At 38.8% G+C, this 27936-nt stretch overlaps 2 protein-coding genes across 4 annotated transcripts in view; both read right to left on the reverse strand.

Moving 5' to 3' along the window:
• Positions 1-11294, reverse strand: part of MIA2 (MIA SH3 domain ER export factor 2) — a 36473-nt gene extending 25179 nt beyond the window's left edge. The window contains exons 1-6 of one of the 3 annotated variants that reach the window (XM_032113575.1): positions 11023-11294; positions 9406-9539; positions 8044-8130; positions 6593-7724; positions 3193-3408; positions 2950-3050 (exon numbers count right to left, since the gene is read on the reverse strand). In XM_032113575.1, the coding sequence (XP_031969466.1) occupies positions 2950-3050; positions 3193-3408; positions 6593-7724; positions 8044-8130; positions 9406-9539; positions 11023-11137 (1785 nt within the window). In that variant the 5' untranslated portion in view covers positions 11138-11294. Of the gene's footprint in view, positions 1-1010; positions 1099-1474; positions 1622-2949; positions 3051-3192; positions 3409-6592; positions 7725-8043; positions 8131-9405; positions 9540-11022 lie in introns of those variants that run through there. The other 2 variants (XM_032113576.1, XM_032113577.1) reach the window with 2 other exon arrangements.
• Positions 11295-17746: 6452 nt separating this feature from the next.
• PNN (pinin, desmosome associated protein) lies at positions 17747-27831 on the reverse strand. The gene is made up of 9 exons (XM_032112437.1): positions 27666-27831; positions 27301-27372; positions 26564-26632; positions 25357-25429; positions 25179-25273; positions 23146-23227; positions 21370-21525; positions 21149-21287; positions 17747-20135 (listed from the first exon to the last, which is right to left on the reverse strand). The coding sequence occupies exons 1-9, from the start codon at positions 27776-27778 to the stop codon at positions 18850-18852; spliced, it is 2085 nt and encodes a 694-aa protein (XP_031968328.1). The 5' UTR covers positions 27779-27831; the 3' UTR covers positions 17747-18849.
• Positions 27832-27936: the final 105 nt, after the last annotated feature.

Here is a 27936-nt window from a genome sequence, read left to right on the forward strand (position 1 = left end):
AAGCTTCAGCTAAAGGAAAAGAGGTTAATATTTTCAACAGAAACAGACATTACATGTTGACATAGTTTACTTCTAATAAGTAAACTACGTATATCTATTTTATAGATATATATAAACTTGTATATCTATTTTTTTTCCAAAATTCTGAGAAAAATGGTTAACAGAAGCATTTGCTTTTTAAATGATAGATTTACCAAGTGAAGGAAAAAAAAGAAGAAAGAAGTTCCAACAAGATATGAAGATCAACAGATAAAGCTCTGAAACCTTCTCTTTCTGAGTCTACCAATAATTACAGAATCATAGAATGATTTGGGTTGAAAGGGACCTAAAAGATCATCTAGTTTCAATCCCTCTGCCATTGGCAAGAACACTTTCCACTGGACCTATTTCCTCAAAGCCGTCCAGCCTGCCCTTGAACACTTCCAGGGATGGGGCATCCACAGCTTCTCTGGACAACTTGTTCCAGTGCCTTCTCACCCCTATAGTAAAGAATTTAATTCTCTTATCTAATCTAAACTTAGCCTCTTCCAGTTTAAAGTCATTCTCCCTTATCCTATCTCTACATGCCCTTGTAAAAAGTGCCTCTCCAGCCTTTTTATAGGCCCCTTTAGGTACGGAGAACTTACTATGGAAAATTCTCCTTTGAGTAGTCTACCCAGTTCACTGCTGGAAGAACCAATAGCAGTATTTCTTGATTGTTTGGTAGAAATACCTGTTCAACCAACCTCATGCTAAAATAACATACTGAACGCACCGGTGATTTAACACATTTTAAACACTTCGATACAATCACATCTCATTTGTAAACGGATCTGTCTATTTGCTCAAAGATACGACATGCTCAATGCAGTTCAAATTTACTACATGTGACCCGTGCTTAAAAACAGGCTACTGTGCAGTTAAGTCTTAATTTCGATTTCTCCCCTGCCCAAGCCTCTCGACAGCAGCGCTGCACAAGACCCCGGCCCTCGTGGGGGCTGCGCCGAGCCCCGCGTCACTCCCTCACTCACGCAGCGCAGCCCTTCCCAGGCCAGCCCGCAGTAGCGCCGGGCGCTGTCCCGCAGCCCCGGCCACAGCCCGGCCGTGCCGCCGCCGCCGCCGGGCCCCCCGCGCCCACCCGCCGCCATCTTCCCGCGGGCGGCGCGCGCCCCTTCCGGCCCGCCGCCTGACAACCGGCCCGTACCACTGCCCGCGCGGGGGGCGGGGGAAGAACCACTGCTGCCGCGGGTAACGGGGGGGCGCGCGGCACAGGTGGGAGCCGCCGGGGCCGGCTCTCCCCGCCCGCCCAGCGCGGTTCCCTGGCGGCTCCCGGCCCGTGCGGCAGAGCCGCCCCTGGGCAGGGGGACCGCAGGCGGGAAGGACCGACAGCTCCCCTCGGCGTGCGCCCACCGTCCCGTCCCCGTCCTCCGGCACCGACGTGGCCCCGCGGAACCCGCTCCTGTTCCTCCCCAAAGTTACGCTCAGAGAAACTCACCTCCCGTGCGGCGCCGGCCGCCTCCATGTGCGCCCGGGCGGCAGCGGGTGGCACAGAAATAAAACTCCCCGGCAAGGCCTGGCTCCCGGTGGGACGCCCGCCAGGCGTGTCCCGGCCCGGGCGGCGGGGCCGGCGGTGCCCGGCGGGGCGGGGCGGGGCGGGGAGGGGAGGGCCGGGCCGGGCCGCAGGTGGGTCCCGGTGCGAGCCCGGCTGCGCAGGGCTGTGGGGGCCGGAGCGCTGCCAAGTGCCTGTGCTAAAAATGGTCCTGCCGGGCCGCTGATCCCGATGCAAGGGCAGATGCAATGCCACACAGCAAGGGATTCTTCCTCTTCTCATTCACTAAGATTAACTCTAATTTTGTTTGGTTTGAGTTTTGTTATTTAACTATTTTTTTATTAATATTTAATTTTTTTTTTTTAAATTAACGTGTGCTAACAACTTTCACAACGCAAGGTGAGTGACTTGCCTGCAAAGCACCTAAGGGACCGGCATAGGTAGAAGGCGGAAGTGCCTTTTTTAGCTTTTTTAGCTGTATCAAACAGTACAAGAACGAGTTTGGCCGTAGCAGTGAACTATCAGTGAGTTGTAATCCAGTCTGGGTCACGAGGGACAAAGCCCTTCAGTTTTCATTGTCCTAGACTACCATTTAACCATATTCTATATACGTACATGGAAATTAGCAACAAATTTATGCGGTTCGTAAACTTCAATTACCCAATCTAAACAAAATTCAGCCAAAGCACCGAACTGAAGTTTACCATATGGCACTTTACCTGCTACTACTGTTTTATTTGGAGGAGACAGTGCAACAACATCTACCTTTTCTTGCGTTGCTCTGGCAGCGCTGTTTCTTGTGCAGTTGTGCCCCTTAAGGTTCACCTTTACTCTGCACTACGTTTTGATGTTTAAGACACCCTCATAGCAATAATAAGCCCATTTTCTATTTTATACATTTGCTTACAAAAATATTTTTAAGGCAGTTATGAACTAGGGGAAGATTTGTGAATCAAAGCTTTGAAAATACTCTTTAAAAACAATGGAAGTATTCTGGTTATTTTACTCATCATAACCCAAGTTCTTTAAGTCCAAGCAAATTTAATGAGCACTGTTCTGAGAACTAAAGGAAGCTATTAGTTTCACTCAGAAAACCACAAAGAAACAAAACCAAACAAAAATTTTAAAATGCCACTCAGGTGTTTCCTGGCTGTTAAAAAAGCCCACAAAACAAAACCCCAAATCCTCACACCCTAAGTTCATCAGATTCTGTACTGCAAAGAGGCAGATGAAGAGCAGCTGACCTGACATTTTCTTGTGCTGTCTCATTTGGCATTAGATTACCCTGGAAGCAAGGGAACTGCAGAGGGTTTATTTAAAAGGTTGGGGGTTTTTTTTAGGAGTTCCATTGCAGAACATAACTTGTAGCTGGCTTAAATTTGCACTGATGTTAATGTTATATCACAAGAAAGAATTCTTACCGTTTTGATGATAATCATCACTGCTGACGATGCAGATTTTATTGTTTCTCTGATCTCAAGTGCATTCAAGCACAGAAGTATCTGATATATCCAGCCTCCTTCTGGTTTGATCATAAGGAATAAAACAAGTTTTACATTACTATTGTCAACTTCATATAATTCCAACTGGTTTTTTTGTTTTTTGGGGTTGTTTTTTAAGATTGAAAATTTATTTTCCTTAAAATAAAGAAACTTAGCACTTACCATTATTTGGAACATAGTTCTGGATGGCATCAGAGAAAGACTTTTTGACATCAGCTTCAGAGTCAGCTACTGAACTGTCCATTTTTATTTCAGAATTTACTGAAGTTATGGCTGTTGCTTTTGAATCTTGATCACTGTCACGTCCACTGTCTACAGCTACAATCATTTCATGTTCCTTCTCTGGTGTTTCTTCTAGTAGCTTTCTTCTGCCTACTCCTGCACATAATTGTGAAGAGAAATTATGGTTATTTTTAGAGGATTCAACTTACTCCTGTAAGATATTAACCTCTACAGAGATTTTAATTTTTTAATTTTTATTTTCCTCAACTTAAAGCCAAACACTAGAGTATCACATTAGAGTAAATGTGCTACAGATTTATGATTTAAGAAACACTATACAAATAATGATGTCAGAATTTGAAGGATAGAGCTTTAAGCAAAACTTGTGTTGTAGTAAAGTAGTTAAAAATAAATGTTCAGGAAAAAATATGTTTGGTTTTGATAGTCTACAGGTTCCCTGGTCAGGGAGATCTCTTTCTTATATCCAGATACAACGGGGGTAAGCTTTAGAGGGAGAACAGTTAAAATGCCATGTAGGATTAAAGATTAACAAATTCCCTCAAGATATCAAGTTTCACTGCAAAATACAAGAAACCACAGGCATGTTCATGCAGAAGTATGACTGAAGGCACCTGGCTGCCCCAGTTTTAGTGACTTGGAGTAAATTGCCTGGAGCCAATAAAATACTGCTTTCAAAAAAAACCCACACTGTGCTTACCCACAAGGAAAAAAAAATTACAAATTGTTTAATTTAATTATATGCTTCAAGACAGTACTGGCCAAAGATACACATCACAAATAGTCCAGTGGTCCAAATTCAAGACAAGTAATTTGCTCTTAAACTGTTACCATTATATTAACTTGTATTATCGGATCCTCGAAATATCATAAATCAGTCATTAACTGGTACGAGTTAGGCTCACTACATCTTCATTTTAAATCACCAGGAAGAGACAGTGTTGTATCTGTTGTATTTTTTTTCTGCAAACAAAGGATATTTTGTTCTTGCTAAATCTCTGTTAGTGAAACATTGCTCTAGTAACTTTAGCTGCAGTTTGGGCAGCACACTTAATTGTTATAGCAGACAAAACCTCTGGCAGCTCTAGAAGAACATTTCTTTTTTCTGTATATTTTCCCTGCTCAGTGTCCAAATTGTGCCCCTTTTGTGCAGATACAATGACCTGTTGCCTCCACACAGCATTATCTTTAGTTGAGTAAGCTGTGATTTCATGATGAATCTTTTCAAATGGCTCGTGCTGCTGCAGCAGTTTGCTGGCATCACAGAGATGCTCTAAGGGTTGCTTAATATCTTGTTTTAATTGAAATAAAATTGTTGAAATGCAATTAATGGGTTTGGTAAATCTGTTTGTCATACAATATTTGCCTGGTTTTTCTTTTTTCTGCACCTTCTCTATATTTAGTAGTATCTTAAATTGTTCGGATTCTTTTCCTTTTAATTCCCTCTCATTCTTCTGTGCAGTATTCAAGTGTACTAGTCCTAATGTTACTTCAATTTTCCTTTGGGTTTTTTTGACCAAACATATATGCTTAGACTTTTTTTTGACAGGCTTAACTGTTAGTTTTACTAAATATATTTGCAAAGGACCATGATGGTCTGGTAAAAATACTACTGAAACCCTTTTTGTTAGAGTATAATTGCTATTATTTGTATTTCTGGATTTTGACTCTTATTTTCAGAATCTTTCTTTTTTTTCTTCTCCTAGATAATTTTAGTAGCAGCATTTTTTTTGTTCAGCATTATTCATCCTTTCAGTTACAACAGTATCTTCTTTTTCAACATCTACTCTATCAGCCAGGTTTCTGAGCAATCCCAGGTTGCCAGGATTTAATTAATCAACTTTTTAAAATAGAAGTCTGGCTTTTTAGTTAGATGGCTTTAGGAGACACTAACTGTCTTTTTTTTTCTCTTTAAAAATATTTTCTATTTTAGAGGGCTCCCAGGGTAAAAGTTTACTCTTGGTCAGACTAATATCACATGACTCTTGCTTTTATTCTCAAGAAATTTTCTTTATAAATACTTTTTTGGACTTGGATTCATCTGAAGACTGGTATTACTTAGTCTTTTGAAGTAGTGTTTGATGATGCCTTTCAAAACTCAGATTAATTTTCTATGCTTTTGTATCTTGCACTGTCACGGTGGTTTGAATTGATAGGCCGAAATCTGAGGATGCAGATTTGTATTTTGTTTTACTGTATCACAGGTGATTTTTATATTTCTTTCTGAGATCTAAATTAAGACTGTCCATTCTCTGGTACCAGAAGCTGATGCTGGGAACTTGAATCTTCCCATGTTAGTTCTCCTCCACCTTCCTGGTGATGCACATTTATAGGAATTCATTCAGTTTGTTGCTCCTCTCTGACAAGCTATAAGCAAGAGCATCAAGAGTTATCCAATCTTCTACTTGTTTGGTAGATTTTGTTGTAGTTTTTTTCTCCTCTGCCCTATTTGTTACTTTGCACTGCCAGCTGACAAGGAAAGATCATTCTTTTTGGAGGTATTTGCATTACTGTTACCTGATATGTTATGTTTAACCTTCTCATTTGAAGTGCCTTCAGTTTCTTTTCCCTGTGGTATTTTATCAAGGCTTACCAAGGCTTTTTTTTATTATGGAAACTTAGTTCTTCTCAGCTAGCAGTTTTTACCTTCCATTCTGAAACTCCATATGTCTTCCAAATGGCCAGTTTCTTTGGAAATTTGATACCTATTAAACTGAGGCCATTGGATGAGGAATGAGGAGAGAAAGGTTGGTCTGGAGTCAGTTCTTGGGACTCCCCAGATTTCTGATGATGTCCATCATTAAAAATATCCTGACTGAAATATCTGATGCTATTTTCATAAAAACCCTGTTGGACATTTTTATTCTCTGATTTCTGAATTTCATCTTTTATATTACTATCCATTTTGAAATGGCTTTTAGATGCTGAATTTTTTTCTGCATCACAGCCTTTGACTAGTTTGTCTTTCTTGGGTGTTTCCAGACTAAGACTCGGTTCACTGTCACATGAGGTCTTCTTGATGCCCAGACGATTATGTGCAGTTCCTGGTAGTTCCCCATAACTCTGCACTTGCCCTTCTTTGGCTGTTGAACTCTGAAGCTTCAGTATGTCCGCAGAATGACTAAAAGAGAGGCAATGGCTCTTCAGATATGAATTCAGATATGTCAGGCTTTCTTCCTGTATTTCTTGTGTCTGAGGGATCACAATTCAGAGTTGGGTTATGAGAAGAATAAATTTGATGCAATTGATTCATGTCCCTGTTGATTATCATGTTTGTCCATATTATAATTAATAAAACGATTATAGATATTTGTATACCAACCTGATTGGCCATGTCTTCTTTCTGACTCCTGATTTTTCTTTTCAGCTTCAGTGTTTTTCAGCACTTGGCTTTCTGATACCAAGTCTTCTTCTGAATTGTAAGGGTCAATTGGTTTATCTTTGTCACATGTTAATATATCAAAAGGTGATTCTGTGCTAATTGAGGTGTTTTTGGTGTCATTAAGAATATGTACACTTGCTGGTATCTCCCCAGGACTTGGCCTGTTACTGTTTGAATCTGTTACTTGTGCATAATTCTCCTCATCTGTCGCTGCCTTAACTGTTTCCTTTGATTCTTTGTCCATATGTAATTCTTTCTGGTCTAAAGTCTGCTCTTCCTCATACTTATTTGCTTGATCCGTTGTTTGTCTGCTCCTCTGGTCCTCTGTAGCAATTGTAGCTTCCTCAGCATGGCCAAAATTAAGAACATTACTTAAACCCAAATTAAACCAGTTTGATTCGGATTCTTGGCTTTCGCTCTTTTCTTTTTCTAGCAATACCTCAGTGACTGTTGTTTCCTGTTCAGTATTAGAATGCTCAGGCACACCAGGAACTTTATGGATTTGTGGATCATTTTTTTCTGATACCAAATCAGCATCTTCTTTCTCTTCACTGTAATACAGAAAGTTTGTCAGTCCACCTTGAAACCAACCAGATGCAGGGGGTTCTTGTTCCTCCTTATAATTTGACTCCTGTAAATAATTTTCAGCTGTTACCTCTATTTTTCTGCCTTGGTATTTATTTTCTTCTGCAGATTCAGTAATGACTTTTAAGGGCTCTTCATAATTTTCACTTTCTGTGGTAAACCATCCTGAAATCCAACTGGACTGAGTTTGAGCAGGTTCTAGTGGGAGACTGTTTTGCATTTGTGGCTCTTCAGTATCGTCTTTTCTAATCAACTTTCTGTTTACAGATTCTTGAGTGTGAGATTCCTCTGAGTCATTTTCAGAAACTGATTCAGTTCTTTCTTCACTTTGTATGGAGTCTCTTGTATGTTTTAAGAGTTCATTTTCATGCAGCTTTGGTTCTGCATCAGACAATGAATATTCACTTTCTTTGTTGTAATCGTATAATGTGTTGTCTTCATTTTCAAAAGTGTACTTATCTTCATGAAGACAAAGGAAATCCGTTTCCTAGAAGAATAATATTAACTTTTAAAATGTTCTAGTGTGTAATTTTCTATATCACCATGTCCCACAGCAATATATATTGTCACTCTCTGTTATAACTTTACACAAAGAACTGTATTTAATTATATTATTCCTAAAGGTTCTGTATCTTTAATTATATAGAAATTACTTTAGAGGAGAATAAACACGCAAATGGAAAAATAATAAAAACACATTTTGAATTATCTGAAATAAAATATTCATCGACAGTTGAATTTCTAACTGGCTATTAGATTTTTGATTGCTGTAAACTACATTGGAAAATCTGGTGATGTTGGTTTACCTTAGTAAGCACTTCAACTTCTTCTCCAATTAAAACTTCCTCAACCTTCACAGCATCTCTTGGGAAATACCCAAAATCCTTTCCTTTCTGTAAAAAATAAAAAACTAATAAGAGCATTTAAACTTCAGGGATATATATGTTAGGTACTTGCATATGTGCTGGAAAATTATGGATTAACAATAAGTTTATAGAACTGCCCCCTATCTCCTTCATTCTGTTTTGTCAAAAGATTGGTTTGTTTTTCCTTTACAGAAGTGTTGCACTTGCCATTTCAGAAAGCAAGGGGAAGTATATTACTCCATACTATTATTTGTATTATTTCTATGAACATGTGTTTGTGCAGAACCAAGGCAGTAGCCTTAAAACTGCTTCAGCTGAAGACAGTGCTGTGTGCACTGATGGTTGCAGCCAGTTCCTTCTAAAATTGGCTGCAAATTTCCTATTGCCTCAAATGGGAAAAAAGTCATGCCTTAATAACTGTTGACCCATAGTAAGTTACGAGGAAAGTAGGATATGAAATTCAGATATGAGGCCAGCAGCAGCTCAAGAGAAAATGACAATGAAGATGGCAACACTACAGAAAATAAGTTAATCATAGTGTCCAAAAGAATCAAGTCCCTCTGGCCGAGAAACCACTGCTGGCTTTACATCAAACCATTGCAGAGAGCTTTTAATGGAGGGATACTTCTTGGAAAGCAAGGAATAGTGAGGTACCTGCAAAGATACTCCTGGATGAAAGAAAGGAAGACAGAATTTCACTGTTAAACAATAAATGTGACAGTTTATTTGCAGAAAAAAAAAAAAACCAACCCAAAAATTTACTAATATCTTGTGGTTTTGAAGCACTTACACAGTTTTACTAGCAGTAAAACTTTATTTGGATCAATGCATCCATTCCTTCTTAAATGACTGTTCTAACTTCATTGACACTTGTTCCAAGTCATTAAATATGCATGATACCTTCTCTGGGAGCTTTCCTTAAGCACTGAATTGTGAAGTCAAGTCCCAGTACTGGATGTCTTACCCACAGACCTGTAGGTAGGAACCTGACCTGATAGACCTGAGTGTTTTAAAGGGAACCAGATGAAATCATTACAGTCAAATGATAAGATGAAGGAAACAGAAAACTTGTATTCTGATCTTGACTTTGTTTCTCTATGAGTGATCTTTGCCAAGATTTGATTTTCTCTTTCTATATAAAGGTAGTAACAATGACCCATCTCCCAAATACTATATTGATCCATAACTGGTTAATATCCCAAAAGAGATAGAAGACCCTTAGAAGCAAGTAGACTGCAGTTGTTATGCTATTATTATATCTCAAATATTTATGGGGAAAGTCTTTCAGGTTGAAGTACTTACACTTCCTGTCCACAAGTTTTCATTTTTCCTTGAAAGTTTGGAGTATACCATGATCTCCTCCCCTGTTTTGAAGTTAAGATACCGGCAATCAGGTCCTAAGTAGTCTGTAGTGGCTTGAACTCGGCTCATTGCCTCTGGAATAATAAGTGGAAAGAAATAAACAAATACAGCATCCATTTTGTCTGAAGTCAGTTACTGAAGAAATCTGATATATATCAAATACGGATGTATTAGCAAACATTTTAATGTATGTACTTTGTTATGATACTTATCCATTTCTATCATCAAGTGGAAATCAACTAATGCAAAAAGCAGCCCTATCTTGCTTTCTTTCCTATGTACTGCAGACATCAAGGGGAAAAGCTCTTGTCCTATATGGACATTTTCCAGTGCTTGGCTTCCACTAGCCAAGGTTTTAATGCTTAAGTGTGTTTGCAGGATTAGCAAATTCAATTACTAAAGTCAGACCTAAACAGCTAAAAAGTATTTCCCAAGCATATTTATAATTTTATATTTTAGAAATTCTAAGTTAAACCTAGTATTTATTTCAGGGATTTTGTTCTGTATTTTGACTACATTTCTCTTATGACTAAAATAAATTTAAATTTAAGCAATATAAACCTTAAACCTCTTGTTAAAATGAAAGCTTCCAATTCAGTTTGAATTATTTAAGTCTTCTTTGTCTCCAAAGTTTTCTTTTTCCCCACAGAAACCACTACTGATATGCTCTGGTCAGTTTGGAGCCCATTTCTCATGCTGTTCACAAAGATAGACATCTCTGAACACCCAGAACCTACTGGAGTTGTTATGGCTCCACAAGAAAATAGAAATCCATCAGCAGAGAAAATCTAAGGTCTCTTCCACTTCAGGAGAAGCTATTCACATTGAAAATATAACACTTAAGTCTGCCAAACCAATGGAAACAGCTTAGAAACTGCTTCAAGTATGATTATGACAGGTTTCACAACGGTAATCGGTGGATAATAAATGGAACATTATTTGCCCACTTGTGATTCAGGGGCTCTGCCTCCTGCAGAGTTATTTACTCTTTGAGAACTACATAATTAGTTACAGCACACACTTCACGTTAAAGAAGAAAAAATAAGTAAAGAGGAAATACTAACAGAGTGTTTTGTAAGAAGGATTACAAAAATCATCGCAAACCAGTTTGCTTACAGTAGAAAAAAACAGAGTTCTGCAGAATGGGCTAGATTGTACTATAAACAGATGATAAAGAGTCTTCTTTCTCAGTTTATAACCTATAATTTTTACTTTACTTATATTTTATTTTATTTCATGCCTGTAAAGAATGAGTTAAAAATACTTTAAATCTGTTTTCTACTGCCCACTTGGGGACACCTGAGAAAAACTAGCTATTCAAAAGTATTTTTACTGAACTTTGATCTGTATATTCTTACACAACAATCCAGCAAGTATTTTTTTTCTCTTTTTGTTTTAAAAGTTTAAGCCTATTGCTCATAAATTTAGTATATTAACAACAAACATTTGCTATGGCTACTCATTTTCAGTCTGTTTCATTGATAATTTGAGATTATGATTCCTAATAGCTGCATATACACCACAGACTCCCTTTGAAAAAAACAAATTTTTACTTACTCTCACATTCTGGATCACCACACTTCTTCCATTCTGAAAGTACCTTTGTACTCTGCACACTTGCTAAAAATGAAATTACTAACAACAGAATTCTCTGATCCAAGATCCTTGACATCTTAGAGTAAATCCGGAATGCACTGAAACTGTGGAAACGGCATTGATGTGTGGTTAGCGAGAATATTCTACATTTTTCTTAGCCTAACAAAACATTGCAAGTAAACTTTCAATCCTATTTTCCTTCTCTGATCTGCTTAAACAGAAGTACACTATGCTAACCTGCTAACAATCTGCAGAGTCAGCTGTCCTGATTGTACACATGCATTAATAATTAACTATGTTCTGATAGCTAGGCTGATGTTTTGAATACAAAGGAAGTAGTTCTGGTCAAATCAAAATCTAGCCTCTATCCGATTCTTCTGTACTGAGTTTGCAGAAGACTGTGCCTGGGAAAATTCAACAGGAGTTGTATTAGGATTATTTCTAGATTATGAATGCATTTTTAATGTACCTCTTTCATCTGATTTTAAGGTGGTGTAGGGTGATGGCCAAGAAGCCTGGCAAGGTCTAAGACAGCCTACTGTCTACAGCCTATACCACATTCCTTGTACACTATCTTTGCAGATTGAGTTCTGCATAGTTGACGTCAAGAAAGGATGAGTGGGCTGAAGAAGGAGGCCCTGTGGAGATAGGATGGTCCTGTTTTGGCTCTGAAGGACTGAACAGAACAAAACAAAGTCATATAACTAGAACTTTGAAGGACACCATGGCCAAAAAAGTAACTTTTGCCTGAATAAGGGTTTAAATATTTAAATATTAAAGCACAAACCCTGAGAATGCTAATAAGATTAATGAAGCACATGCTACCACATACATGACTATATTACTTATCCTCCACTTAAGATTATGCTACATGTAAAGAAGGAGGAGGAGAATAAGATTGAGCTGTATATAAGCCAGGTAGAATTTTCATGTACTTAGCAAAAGACCCAAAAAGGTCTTGGAGTCTGTTGGTGGGTTACTCTCCTCTCTTCACAAGCAGGGATGCCTGCTTGGTTAGCTTCTGCATGGGATTATTATTATTATCCAGGCTGACACAATATTATTGTTATTGTTAGAGCTCTGTCACATCTAGTGCTGTTTATCAACAGCAATTCCAAGTCTGTGTTTCTGTTGTTTCAATACACCAAACTATGTGTGCTATGTGTGAATCTGGGACAGTGACGGTTCTTACTGAGCACAGCTTGACCTGTAGTTTTGGATTGGTAAATAGCACTATTTGTGAATCTGTGGTTGTGAAAGTTCTTATTGAACACAACCAGACCTATAGTGCCAAATTGATTATAATCATAAATCAAGCCCAGCCACATTCAGACCCTGTGATCTCTAAGGACCAGCTGGAAGGGATGGGATGTTATTTTCTGTCAAATTGATAGATGAACTATCAATTTTATGCTTATATTGATTTGCATTAATGCTAACATAGCTACTGAGTTTTCCAGCTTTTTTTTTTGTTGTCTCTTTAAAAAACTATTTTTTTTCTGTGCACTGATATGTTTTAGATAATTTACAGCTGGTCATTGGGAACTTAGACCAGAAATTTTTTCCACATATTATTTTGGAGCTCTCTCATGCACTAGATCTAAGTACAATCTATCCTTTAGTGTGGGGAATGCTTACTTGGCTCCAATGTCTTAAATGTGCCTGGCAGTTTTCAGGCTTGTAAGACAACTAGAAAATCCATATGCTATCTCTGCATCATATATCACAGAGCAGTATAGCAAAGCTAAGCAAATGACCATGCCCTGCTTTTTTAAAGGATACCGTTTCGTAGCAACCTATTATCCAATATGTAGTTATAAATAATTTTTTCTCAAATATGTTATGCTTTGAAGTAGTAAAGTTATGCAGGGAGATGTACAATAGTTATACAGGCATGAAGTTGTGCTATAAATGAAAACCTGCAGAGAATCAGAATACCAGCTTGGGAGGGGACCTTAAAGTTCATCTGGTCCAACTTTTCTTGGTAAAAGCATAGTCTAGACAAAATGGTCCACATGAATCTTAGAAGCAAGTCAAAACATTTGGGCATCCGCCACTTTATGCGGAGATTGTTCCAATGGCCAATTGCTCTCATTGTGAAATATTTTCCTCTTCTGTCTAATCAGAATCTCCTCTGGATTAACTTGTACTCACTGTCTTTTACATGTGACTATTTGTAAAACAAAGTCTCCATCTTCTGTGTTTGCATTAGAAGCAGGCTTTGCTTCAAAGGTTTCACATCATTGTCCCACACTTCTTTGGTGACCTAAATGCAATATATCTTACTAACCTATAAAAAAAGCTTCACTTTTCCTTTCCCACTGTCCTGCGTGAGGGAGCCTCTTCTCCCTGCCTTCTTGACAGCACCCCAAGAATCTGCATTCCTTCCCAACCTGATCTTTGCAGTCATATGGTTCCTAGTAAGCCTGCCCCTCCTTCAGTCCTGAGTATGACTCATGCAGAAGTCACTGTATTCTCTTTCCACAAACCTAAGCTGTATCCTACGTGCAGCAGTTTCCCCTTCTTTCTGCTCCACAACTCAAACCTACCAGACACTGGTGCTTAGCCTGACCTACAGAGCCAGCAAAGAAAGGGCACAAAGTGCACCAGGGTCACCTTAGCCAGCAGGGCCTGCAAACGAAAACTTCACAGAGACGACACGTCCCCCAGTTGCAATCTAACGCTTTGGCCCCTTCCTTTGCCACATGACCTGATAGTCAGGCAGCCTATCCTATGACCTGTTACACCAGCTGTCTCTGCTGTTAGGTAATCCACTGCAGAGCACCAAGGAATACACTACAGATCGGCACCCCCGTCACTCCTGACTAACGCTGCCCCATTTTTTTTCATTCCCAAGTCTCCACAAAACAGATTGGTGAGAAGGAATATACAGGTAATTTATATCAGAAGGACACTCTATATACTAAATGTTGTACAAAATGAAAAAGAAAAGAAAATAAAGGAAAAAAAGGACATTTTTATCCAACTATTTAGAAGCTTCAGAGTGTTGCACACCAACCACAGAAATGAGACAAAACCCAACAATGGGCCTATAAAGGTTAACAGTCCCTTTTTGAGCCTGGCAATATGGAGCCCATTCACCTAAAAATGAAAAGTGAGCTATTCTGACATCTAAGTTTATGTACTTATGTAGGTTTGTGGGGGAGAAACAATCAGACCCACATCTTGAGGTCTGTACATTATTACTTGTATTTCTGAAAATAGCTCTGAAAATGGCTCTGACTTCAGTTTCATATATATACCAAACAGTCCAAGTCTTTACATGTAGGTAAAATAAATATCTCAGTTACTCAGTTGAAACTGCATTTGAAATTTTCAAGTTATTCTGGGCACTGCTCATTGTGTTGCTTAGTCTCAACAAGCATTCTTCAAGGCTTAAGTGCTGACAAACACTGCTCTGATCTCTATGTTATTTGTTCCTCCAGTAACTTCAATAATAAATCATATTCATACCAAATACTCTTTTCCTTTGGGTGCAAATCCTATACATAGCATATGCTATACAAGCATAACTTCTAATCACCTTTGAACTGAAGTCAAAGATTCATGGAGTTTATTATAGCTAGATTCCAAAGGACAAAGTTGAGAGCTTTATAGCAGATAGAGTGAGACTTCAGTTAATTTCTGTTCTGCAGAACTGAAGCAATGAATGTGACTACTACAAAGACAAACAATAATGAAAAAGATCTATTTCCAGTAACTTTCATTAGAATGAAGCTATTTTTATTTGAATGACACCTTAGTAACTGTGACTACTGAAGTAGAAAGGCAGACATCTCTTAAAGCATACTAGAATTCAAAGAAGGATCAGAATTAATTGAATTAATTGAGTAGTAATTGAAATAATCTGAGTAGCATGGCACACTGGATGGCTCTTTCAAGACATGGCTTTGTAGAAGTGAAGATGTTGCATTTCCTAGACCATTCAGTATCTGCATTAATAACAAAGATCAAAGCAAATCAGAAATTGGTAAAAGTTCTCCTCATATCTATTTCATAGCAAGAACAGAACAGTTTCGGCCATACTCTTTTGAAAGCACCAAAGGGCACCACACAGAACGTAGAGTTTTACAGTGTAGAATATTGCACAATATGTGGAAGAATATAGTCCCTGACAAAAGCACTTTTAACAATACAGTTCTCTTGACTTTGGATGTTTGGATGAAAATACAGATCAGCTTTTACACTGAATCAAATGTCATGCATGTCAAAAACAAGCATCTTTTAAGAAATAAGTCAAAGGAAGAAAAGTAACACTAATTTCCTCTTCCAGTTAGACAAATTGAAGCAGGAACAGTCATTCATCACCCAGCTTTTTCAACCAGGATAACCAGGATAACAAGTAGCAAGAAAAAGCCACTATTGCTTCTCTATTACAAGAACAGTTACAAACATGACAACCGACAGTGCATTTCTAAAAAATCATGAAGTTGTGACTTTTATTACTTTGCATCTTGAGGATACATTTACAAGCTTTGTAGACCTCACATTTTGCCATATAATAGAACACTCTTACCTAATAACAACTGCCTGAACCAGGAGAAAAAACCCCCAAGACTGAAATAGCAAAACTATATCCTCCATAACACAGATGTCTCTATGTTACTAATGCAGCACTGCTGCAGCATTTGAACCCATCACAAATACACAGTCTCAGAGAAATTCTTCTTTGACTAGGCAAACTCATTTTAAAGATCCTGGACATACATTAAATGAGTATGTTTACCCTGTTGTAACACAGTAATTACTATAAAATCAGCAGCTGAACCCGAATCTTGTATCTGGGACCTAACCACAAGACCATTACTTTCCAGAGAAATAAAAGATGTCCCAGAAATCTATTTGTAAATTTAATGGTTTTGAAATTAACTTTGCTGGAGGAGGGTGTTCAGTTCTCCAATACCTACTGCCTGCAGAAAAATTATGTTCAGGTTTCTGCTTTCTTAAATTATACTTAAAGCTAGAAGGGACCATGTGATGGAAACACTTCAAAAGACAGGCATAGACTATACATGGTATTGTTCCCTAGTCACATAAAGCATCTCTACTTCATTCTCGGAAAAAGGGAAAAACTATCATTTGTCCACTTTACTTGAGTGAAAAGAGAACAAGGCATTCCTCCTTTGATCCCCACTCACCATTGTGGGGAAGGGACAAAAGAAAATGTTTCAGTAATTTCCTACTCCTATGCTATCTGCACTAAATGCTCAGAAAATACAAACCGTTCCATCAAATTTAGTCTTGAAGTTGTCAGCTATTTTCATGGTCTCATTCCTATCCACAGGTCTGATATTGTTTCAGGATAAGAGGAGGAAATTTTGAAGGAAAATGTAACAATTACTAAAAACACTACTGCTTTATGGTGCTAATAGTACACTACTGTCTTGCACTATTTCTGTAGAGGAATATTGGTTGGAATATCTAGCTTTTTGAAAACCTCAGTCTTACAAAGTTATCACACACTGATGTTTATAGCAGATACACTGCTGCTTAGATCTAGGAATGCTAACAATTAATGGCACTGCTTAACCATGGCAGTAAGTTGCTTCTAACAAACATTAAACTATCAATTACATCACCAGCTTTGTATTCAGCAACAAAGCCCCTGTATTTTCACAGTAAAAAATACCTTGCTGCCGGGAATATAATCTGAAACAACGTAATCGATCCAGTCCCTGGTTCAGCTACCAGGACCCACCATCCTGTTGTTTTCATCCTGTTGTTTTCATAAACCCTGTTAACATGCTGCTCTGAAAGTGGTCAGAAGCTTTGCACACTGACTCCACTATCAGCCATTTAAACCTGTGCAGTAAATGCACTGCAGCAGTGAATCACACAAGCTCAAAATAAGAAACATTAGAACTACTCAACATTTAATTGATAAAACTAAAATGGCTTCCAAAGGCACTTTGAAACCTGAAATTACTCAAAACGTGTAAACCAGTAACATTTACTCAGTTATTCAGTATTAGAGGTTATTTTTAAAACATTGTTTAACATCTTCAATAAGGCATTTGAACTTTCGTTTGTCCTTCAAAAAAGACGGCACATTAAACCATGTTCTCTGAAGGGAAGGAAACATTGTTGGAAACTCCTGACAAGAATAAAAATTACTCTGTTGTAGAGGCAGGGGCAGATAGGATATTGAAGTAGCAAATGGACTTAAGAACCTGAACTCCTTGAGAAAGGGGGAGCCTGCGTTTCCCACTGTCTATTTGTGCTGCACTCTATCCCCTACTAGACACATTTCTTGAAGTCATGACATTCAGCATTTCAGAACACATAAATCTGTCACTACTCTTGAGTTCAGATGAAAACTGACACACTCCAAGCTAGAACTTGGCAACTATGTTCCAGAAAAATGGGGTGTATATGGCATTTCATACACTAAACAAAGCTTACGTGTCCTTCCATATTGAAATCTTTCTAGGATTTCCTGGTCTGTGATTTGGCATATCACATAACAGAATTCTCTTCCTGTCAAGACAGCATGGATTACAGCACTATAGTTTCATACTCAGTTAATTGACAATTAAGGCCCTTAAGAATAATTTTGGATACAGAGCTTGTAAGGTACAGCCACCTGCAATTGCAATTCATACTTTAAATGTAGAAAGACTAGGGTAATACACCTGTTAATAGAAAAGATCATAGGCATCGAGAGTAATCTACAAAGCCACATTTATTTGCACATGTACAGAACAAAGCAACAGATGTTACTGTTTTCCATACAAAATTACATAAAAACAGTATTCACCTTCATAGATAACACTATACCACCTTAAGTTCTATTAAATACATTCAGAAAGCATTCTTGCACGCACACAACATTAGTATTAGGTAGTCCCAGGTAACTCCAACACTGCAATGTAATTATTCCTGGTGGTATGAAGGGATCAAAGATTAGTCTGCAACTAAAATAAAAATCCTGGTTGAGAAGCAAGCCACTGGCCACTTCCACTGGCCACCAAAACAAGGATCGTCATTGAACAGATTAACTATATCTAGAACATAGATGTAAATACTACCAAAGCATCTGCAGAAAGCAGGTAAGAGTGGTTTTCCAGACTGATTGAGCTATCTTGGCCAGTGTTAACATTCCCATTTTATCACTGCCTGCCTATGGATAGGAAATTTTTATAAAACTGGAAGATAGACAGAATTGACTAAGAGCTTGCGGTTACAGAAGAAAACAAAAAGTATAGATTCAAATCAATTACTTTTCCTTCCTACCCAGCACTGGAGAGATTACTTGCTTTACTAGGTCTTAAAATTCCCATTCTTGCAAGGAATAGAGGGGAAAGGCAAAATTTTATATTTCCCGTAATACTGCCTTCCTACATATAATCTAAAAAGGGGAATTTAATTGTCAACAGGACATCTCAAACAATTTATTTAAAATGCACATTTATTTCTACAAAAAAAAAGTGTATGATACAGAAGAAATGATCACATCTACTTTAAAGGTTTACCTATTAAAATATACAGAGGATCTTAATGAGTACAGGATATTTAAAAAAAAGATGCAAAGGAGTGTTAATCTTTTATTTTTACATTTTCAGGAACTTCACATAATTTTGGTAAGTAACCTTTTACAAAATTATGTAAAAAGTACAAGAATGCCTGGTAAACAGTCTGCATTTTTCCAAAAGATTTTTTACAGCATGCAATTCTTAAGGCAGCCTTCTCTTCCTCCTTACAAGGAATCCTTTCACTCAAATAATCTTCTGCTGCAAAGATTAGGCTAAGGAAGCTTGGTCTCTTCTGTTAACGCCTTTTGTCTTTCCTGTCTGATTTACGGTCTCTTTCACTCCGTGAAGTTCTCTTGCCTGACCGACTACTTTCTGATATAGATCTCTTTCTGTCAGACCTCAAACTTTTATCCTTTGAGCTTTTGGTATCTCTGCTACCACCTTTTGAGGACTTGTGACTTCTGTCTACTCCTGAAGCATCCCTTCGCTTCCTGTCTGTGCTCCTTCTGCGTTTTCTATCTCTGTTATGCCCTCTTCCTCGGCTTCGACTTCTACTTTCACTACTGCTAGAGCTACTGCTGCTACTGTCCCTGCTGGTACTTCCACTTGTAGTGCTGCTGCTGGTGGAACTGCTCCGACTGGTACTGCTGCCAGTACTGGAACTACTTGCACTGGTAGTACTGCTTGAAGTACTACTGCTACTACTGCTGCTGCTACGGTTATGACCAGTTTTGTTTCCTGCCCTACCCCTGCTTCTACTCCTAGTCTTACTCTTGCTTTCTGCACTTGGTGTCTGATTCTGCTCTGCCTGGGTTTCAACCACCTTTACAGATAGCGCTGCATTTTCATCCTTGTCTGCCTGGGGCTCTGTATCCTGAGTGGACTGAGACAACTGAGGTGACTGTGCTAGTGGCACAGATAGTGGCTGAGATAGAGCCTCAGCCACAGATTCTGTCTGAGCTTCAGGTGTTTTCTCCTGTGTTTCTTCAAGTTCAGCTTTATTTTCTATTTTGATACCTTTCTCCTTCTTGGGAGAAGGAACATTACACACTTTTTCTGGCTGAACATCACACTCTGTTTCTGGTTCTATTTCTCTGCCATTTTCATTTTCTATACGTTCTACACTACCTGCCTCATTCATTTCAGCCACATCCTGCTCATTATCCATGGGCTGAACATTTTCACTTTCTTCTTTTACAACTGTGACCTCCTCATGCTGACCATCCTGTTGCTTGTCGTTCTCCCTCACCTCAGTAGGCTCTTCTACTTTCATCTCCACATCATGTTTCTGTTCATCCTCTTCCTGTTCTTTTTCTGCATCACTATGCCCTGAACCTGAACCTATTTTTCCCTTTTCCTCCCCTACCTCCTCCATTTCTACATCATTGTGCTGATTACCTGTCTCCATCTCTTCCACCTGCTGAGCCACCTTACCCTCTTCCTGCTCCTTGTTCTGTTCTTCCTTCTTTTCTTCATTCTGCACCTCCTGATGTTCTTTTTCCTTCACAGATTGTCTTCTGGGCCTGGCCTCCATTTTGTTAATCTGCTCTGCAAATTCATTTCTCCTGCTTTCAAAGAGCGCTAGGGAATAAATGCATAAATAATAGTTAAGATTATCTACAGACACTGAAGTCTATTTACCCTTTAACTACGAGCTAGTAAATTATCCAATTGTTCAACTTATAAACACTGCATCCTTAGTCTTTCTGAAGTAGCAAGCCATTCATGCATAATGAAAAAGACTGCTAGTTACCATAAGAAAAAGCAAAGGGGAGAGTAAGCTCAGCTGAGTATTAGAACAGTAAAGCCCTAAATCTAAGCTAACAAAAAGTTTTTGACTTCATTAAAATCAAACCAACCAACAGTATATCAAAGTAATACCTTCATTTCCTGGTATTTATCTATTAAGGTTATACTTCCTAAGGTAAACAAAAGACAGTAAAAATAAGCAAAAAGCTGGTTAGGTATTAAGAAAGCTTAATTACTGTAGGCTATCCAGACAGGTGAGCTACCTTCTCTTATCCCCCAACCCCACAAAATGAAGAAAAGCTCCTAAGAAAAAAAACAAACCAATACATTCTTAGTTTAATAAAAAAAGAACAGTAAGACTACCATCAATCGGAGTATTTTAAATTGTTTTCCAAAAGAAAAATATAGTCATCCTGTGAAACAGAAATGAACACACATTGAGGTAAAAAAATCATCATAAAGTTCTAATGCTATGCTTAAGAAAATATTTCTCAAATGCTTTGTAAACACCTGCATTTCCTTGGGTCTTCACAGAATCTGCCCCTTCAAATAAGTTGCTGCACTTGGATACATTTGGGTACTAAATAATATAAAGGACTGTTTTAAACACATAGCTCTGAAATTATGCATACATATCTTTTGACTTCTTGTGAGAGAATCAAATCTCATTCAATATAAAAATAAGTCACTGAAAGAGTAACGTCCACTTATGATTAACACCCATGTAAGAATATAGTTCGTCCTAAGCATGAAATTCATGTATTTAAGCAGCGACTTAAAAGAAATTTGTACACCAAACAAAGGGAGGCAAGAACAAGGGCCTCTGTATCACAAAGACCACTTACCATTCATCTTTTTCTGTGACTCTTCCATCAGCTTCTGCGTAGCAGGACACATTCTGCCAGGTATGTAGAATAAATGAGGTTTTGTCTTTGTTCTTATGTATTTAATTATTTTAGCATTATGTTCATTCCATTCTTCTTGCTGAGAAATGAAAGAAAATAACCCTGAGATACACAAGAATAGTTTAAACATGAGAAAGATCAAGAACAAAACAAAAACTCACCAACTGAGCAAGCTCAACCTTTTGCTCCAATAACCGCAGCTCTGTCTGTTTAGCACGTCTTTCTTCAAACAGTTCTCGCCTCTCGTTTTCAACTTGCTTTCTCTCCTCCTCTGCCTGCACTTCAAGTTTTTGTTCAATTTCTTGTCGTCTCTTTTGCTGAAATAAATGAAGTAGCATCTTAATTTTTTTCTACATCAAGAGAAAGTGTTCTAGTTCAATCCACTTAAAAATTTTGAATTATTTACACCATTAAAGGCATTCCTAAAAACACATTAGGAAATACCTCCTAAACTACAGGTAATGGAAGAAAAGAGTGTCATTGCTTGCTGGCACCTAATTTTTTGTTAGTTTAACTATATAGTTATGAGGCCCTGTGAAATTTCTGTCTGCTTTACTATCTTCCAGTCTGGATTTAAATTGTCAGTATAAGCTTTAGCAAGTTAAGTTTTTTTCCCCAACGGCAGAAAAATAAAAAAAATATATTTGAGGTATTAGGGAAATCAGGTAAATTTCTCACTTGAGAGAGAAAAAAGTCAACTCCTCCAGAAACAAATGAAGGACTGCTGACTGGTGTTTGTACCAACAAAAATTAGATTGTGAATACTTCCAGTATATTAATTGCTAATTAGATATATTACTACAATCCAGGAATGCCCTGTTTGTATGTCCTAGACTGCCATGTGCTCAGATTGTACAACAGTTGTCAATAAAAAAATAGAATTTACTGCCAGGACAACAAAATGGCTGTGTCATAAAACTCCTCAGGCCCCTACTTTGATTTATAGCAAGTTTATATGTATGAAGAAGGAAATCTCTATATGGATTCTCAGAACAATTTTGCAAGGACAGTAACTCCTCAAAGTCTCTTTGTGCAAACACATACTACTATAAATTAGCCAGGGACTCCATGTTTCTAGACCATCCTGATAAATAGTTTTTTGTTCTAAAGCAAGCAGGCAAAAGTGAACTTTGGTCTTATGTACTGCATGACAAGTTGGCTAAACCACTCAAATACTGAATCTGAAAGTAATCAATACCAGCACTGTGAGTCAGCTCTGTTGACACTATACAGAAAGGCTTTAAATATTTCTATCTGCTTCAACTGGAAGGCTGAAATTACAACTTTCAAACACTGTTTTTAATCTAAAGGTTATTAGTATTAACTAAATAACCCATTTAGAGCAACAGTAAACAAATACCGTAGCCTTCACAAATTAAAAGGGTATACTAGGAACAAAGTTACCACCATCCCATATACAAGTTTTTTTAAGTAATCACTACTAAGCTATGCAAAGCCTTTGCTTCAGTACAGTCACACACTCATTTATTAAAATCAGAAATTCTGGTTATCTGTACTGGAAGGGGAAAGGCATTTTTAGACAGATAGCATAACCAACCATAGATTTCTGTATATTTGGTTATAATTTAAACATCTGGAACACACCAGGATAGGCACTGCTTCAACAATACTGCATCACTATTATTTCCAGAAATAGCCTGTGACCTCTTAAATAGTTACCTGATTAAATTCCATTTAACATTGCCTTTTTGCTTCTACAAAGATCAGAAATAATGTTACAAAGTCACTGTAAGAACTCCTTTCTTGCCTCCCACCCTCATTCCCCCGCACTGAGATAAACAAAAACCTACATGCACTCTCACCAATCTGCTACATCTACAACTTACACTGTAGGGAATTTTCATTCTTACTTGAAACAGCTTAACCACACAATTTTGCTTTATTATTTACAATCTCATAGAATTTAAAATAAGTACCCTCTCAGTAGCAATAGCAACTGTGGACTCCTGTTTAAATTTCTGAAGAGTGCCCATCAACAAGCCAAATATACGTCGATTCCTGGAAAAAAAATAATACAACAAAAAGAAATTTGAGATTCAATTCAACTACTAAGTTTTTTACTTGCATAAACAATCAGAGAAACTTTCCACCGTTGTAGTGAGCATTCCACCTTATTTTTAAAGGCTCAGTAATATCCAAGGCCATTAGCAATAGAAGACATACTGACTGTGCCAACAGTCCAGGATATAATTTACAGTGACATATCATTTTGCTTACAAGTAAGACACAGCTCTTATCCATAACACAGAACAGCTAGCACTGGCAAAACTGGAAGCCTGCACATTTCTCATCTGGAAATAGTAACACTAAGGAAATATTTTAAAAAATCTTAAAGCAGAGAGTACTGAAGAAAAAAGCCAAGTAAATACAGTGTGAGCTATCAGTAAGGCAGCAAACTGGGTTTTCTGAAAAGCATACACTTCCCTCTCCACAATCTGCTTAGACTATTAAGGAGAAATGGAGCCACAGGGGAGTGAAAGCTTATCTATCACGGTTGCCCAACAATGGGACACTGCACTGTGGGATGAAACCAGAACTACTCTCATCCAATTAGGTGTTGTTTTGAGAAAAGTACGTAAAATTCTTCAATAAATTCCCTTCTTCTGAGCAAGAACTAGTTTCTTGACTTTCACTTTTTTCTTCCTTTTCATTCAATCCCAAATTAAGTCTTTACAACAAGAGGCAGACTCTCTTATTAGCCTTGAACTTTTACTGGATTAAGAGAGAAAGGAAATGCTACTGTCTTCCCAAAGTACTACTCTATGACAGTGGCACAAACCTCACATGGAAAGATAAAAGTATATTAAATACTAGAAACAGGAACACAAAAAATTTTGAAAGCCAGAGATCACTGAAAGTGCACTTGTGTACGAATGACATCCCAGAAGACACTGAGCAAAATCAGGTGAGTGGATGTTGTCCTCTTAAAGAACCTCCTTCCACCACAGGTCACAGAGACAAATACTGGTTTTCTCATCTCCCTAGAGACTACTGAACCAAAAAGCAGTAAAACTACAATCCTGAAGGAACAAATGTTTAGTGCCTGAAGCTCTATGAAGTTCATTAAGAATTCTGGAAGTCTCCTTGTGAGGGAAGCAATTAGAACCTAGGAATGGAAGCAAGAGCAGACTGTAAGTGGGGTTATAACTAAAAGAAGCAAGCAAAGTCCCAGTTTTCTGTGCCAGTTGATCTGTGGGGACTTATAAGAGAAGCTTTCTATAGTTCCTTATTCCAGTTCTCAATCTTCTGTTTATTTGAGGTATAATTATTATTGCACCAGGTGACTTGCAGTCTGAACTGAATGGAGTCCAAGAGGTCAAACACAGTTGCAAATTCGATTTTCCAACACCTCTTACCAACAGAGCTGCATTTCAGCTAGAATTTTAATGAGTGACCCCTGAGACAAATAAAAGTACAGGAAAAAGGAGATATACATGGGAGGAATCTAAAAAGCAGCAGGCAAAATGAAGGTAAGGCTGCACACACAACATGAAGTCAAAGTAGTAAGAGAAAAGAAACACGATGGAACTATTGTGCTTAAAAAAAGAGGCAGAGGGAGTGAGGAACCATACCCAAACCCCTCCTTCAACCAACAAAAGAAATGATGAGCCAAGACAGCTGTAATAATCCAAGACACTAAGCTACCAATGAAGCTACAGATATTTCTGTCTTACACCAAAGATGTTAAAACAGCACTAGCAAACCTGTTCCTGTAGGCGGCCCGAGAGGTAGAATCCCTGTCAGTTATGTGAAGAGAACAATGCACATGTTGCTGCTTGTGAAGTATTTTGAGACAGTATTTTTTAAATTAAATTTTATACCATTATGATAACTTTCAACATAATCTTTAATACACAACAACCTGTGTGCAATACTTTTTAAATCTAAAGCTACTTCCTATGGTAGAACTCCAAAGTATCACATTAGTGTAAAAGAGATTTCTGCATACCTTTGTTTTCCTTTCTCATCCATATTTTGGTCTTGTATAAGGTCTCGACGTGTTCGCTCTTTGGAGGTAGCAACAACAGAAGATGGCAACGCCGGCTACAACAAAGAAAAACAAACTACTTTGTTTGTCATGTTGCAGGTAGGCTGCTTCTTGCACAGCTCCATCTACTATATGTTACCTTTTTAATATCATCATCCTCTGCGTCGCTTTCTTGGCGTGATTCTCTTCTTGTCCGACGTTCTCCACCCAGCCTGAGGAACAAAGTTAATGGTCATGAGAGAACATGTATTTAGGAGAGAATCTCTTCCAGCATGAGAAAAATACAAGCATATCTAGTCAGAAGAATCAACACTTTCAGCAAAAATCTCCCCACTGTTCCAACAACTGGTAAATAACATTTTATAGACAGACTCTACTGTTGGTGAAAACCAGTGAGACAGAACAGTTTAAATTTTAATACAACTTGCAGAGTAATAAAACCAGAAGAATCTGTGTAACTACCTATTTGACTTTTTAAAATACATTCGGAATTTATTTCTTCTTTTAAATGTTTGCGCTTTTCCAGAACCTCTAAAATGGCTACTGGTATAAAGGCTCACTAGACAGATTTAAATGCATTGACACAGAAAGGCTGGTACAATTTCTTAAACGGGAAATGCTATTTAAGTTACCTACTGAATACCTATGGGAGAGAGGCAGAGGGCTTACCACTTGAGACATAGATGAATGAAGGCTTTAACAAAGAACAACTTAAAATAAATAATTTAAATAAAATAAATCCTACAATAAATAATTTAAGTTGAAGTTATTTTCAGCCTTCATTTTCAGCTTTGTGGCACAGCACTTTCCCGTTTCCCAGATTCATTTTCCGCTAATTCAAAAATTCCAAAGCAAGCTTTGCTTTGGTCAAGAACTACCATTGCACATTAAGTGCCCACAGCACTTAAGCTCACTATTATCAGTCACATCTGATGGATTTACATCCAGATGTGAAAGCTCAAACCCCAAGTCCATTGTCACATTGCCTGTATTCCATTTACTGAACAGGAGATCTCAATCATAATTCAATTTGTGTTCACTGCAAACAAATGTGACTACTAAGAAGAATGTAATATAGCAGATTGTACACCAAATAAAACAGAAAATTCTGAGTATCTTTGTATTGCTATTATCTTTTTATTATTGCTACCATCTTTATATCACTCTAAGGTATGAAGAAGATTTCACCACAGTCATTTGTTATCTCCCAAATTATTTGCAACAAGTTTTGAATATGAAATCTCCGAAGAAGACAGTGAAAGTCACCAGTTATTAGCAGTTACTGGTTTACTGTTACAAATTTTCATTCGGAAAAGCAAGTTTGCTGCATCAATTTTTGTACTCACCTACTGGATGCACCTTCAAGATCCCTCTGTTTGGCTGGGGGTCCTCCTCCACTATCTGAGAATCCACGCCTAAAAAGAAAGCGCTTGTGGTCTTAGAACAAGTGTAGGTTAGTCCCTGGCCCACCTTAAGTTTGCACAATTGAACTATAATTTGGCTTTATGGTCATGATTAAACATAAATTTTACTCAGCTCTATCACCATTTACTGTTAGTACTGCAGTGAAGTATTTAAACATATTGCTTGTGAACCGACTAATTTCACCTTGAATTTCTGCACTTACTTAACTCAGTAGCTACACTGAAACAAGGATCCCATTATGTTCAAATGATCTCATCTGAAGTTATTTTCAAGATGTGGTTTTATCTACATGTATTTTAAAATCCCTCTTGGAGCACCTACCCGTTTCATAATCACCAAGAGACTGATCTTCACCGATTTCAAAGACAAGGTCCCAGCCACCACACAATATCTCCCTTCATTTTAACGGTACCCCTTAATTTTCAGCCTAACAGCTGTGAAGGTTGGGGAAAGCCACCCATTTAAACTTGTTGCAACTCAGAATGAAAAGGCACTTTAAATTTAACCCCCAAAGCCCTGTAGGGCAGCTCTGATGCTCATTCAAACAGCACCGCAGCGAGCAGGGGAGGCAAACGAGAAACACGACACCGAGCGCAATAGCACGAACCACTACCAGAGGAAGGATGGATGAAACTTCACTGCCCGTTCTTCTTCTTACCTTAGCAATAAACTCCCGCGCCCTCTACCTCCACCGGGGCCTGTGAGGGCTAACAGCCTGTTTTGAGGGGGCCTGAAAGAGACGGAAGGCGCTGTTAGTGGCGCCTGCCCGGCCCCCGGGGCTTTGCTGCCCGCCCGGCCCGACATGCCCGCGGCCCTTCCGCCCCGCGCTCCGCGACCGTGCGCCCCGCCACAGGCAGAGCTCCCCCCATCGCCGCGCCAGCGGAGCGGGGACGGCCCGCAGAGGGACGCGGGGACCCGCGGCCAGCTCTGCGCCGCCCGCCCTGCAGGCCCGAGGCGCGCCCCCTCCCCCCGGCCGGCCCTTCCTTCGCGGGACAGCGGCGCGCCTGGCGCTCCCCGCCTCACCTCACATCATTGGGGTCCCGGCCCGTGAGCTTGCGGATATTCTCGTCCACGTGCTTGAGGCTTTCCTTGGCTTTCTCCAGCTGCTCCTGCAACGCGCGCACCGCCACCGCCATCCCGCTCGCCGCGCGGCCTGGCCGGGCCCTGCGCGAGGCACCGCTGGGAAACTGGGGGGTCAGGCCCCGCCCACTCCGGTGGCCGCGGGCCGGGACGGCGCAGCCAATCGCAGCCTGGCGGCCCCCTCTGACCGCCAATCATCGGGCACGAGAGGAAA

Source organism: Corvus moneduloides, chromosome 6 (genome assembly GCF_009650955.1).
Source record: "Corvus moneduloides isolate bCorMon1 chromosome 6, bCorMon1.pri, whole genome shotgun sequence".
In the NCBI taxonomy this organism is placed as follows: domain Eukaryota; kingdom Metazoa; phylum Chordata; class Aves; order Passeriformes; family Corvidae; genus Corvus; species Corvus moneduloides.

What these genes read in the sequence shown, in the direction of transcription:
- PNN (XM_032112437.1), bottom strand. Translation starts at nt 27,778, where the DNA reads ATGGCGGTGGCGGTGCGCGCGTTGCAGGAGCAGCTGGAGAAAGCCAAG. An exon ending in CTTGAAGGTGCATCCAGTAG is followed by an intron (nt 25,430 to 26,563) that starts GTGAGTACAAAA and finishes TTTGTTCCTCAG; the next exon opens with GCTGGGTGGAGAACGTCGGA. An exon ending in TTGCTATTGCTACTGAGAGG is followed by an intron (nt 21,526 to 23,145) that starts GTACTTATTTTA and finishes CATTTATTTCAG; the next exon opens with CAAAAGAGACGACAAGAAAT.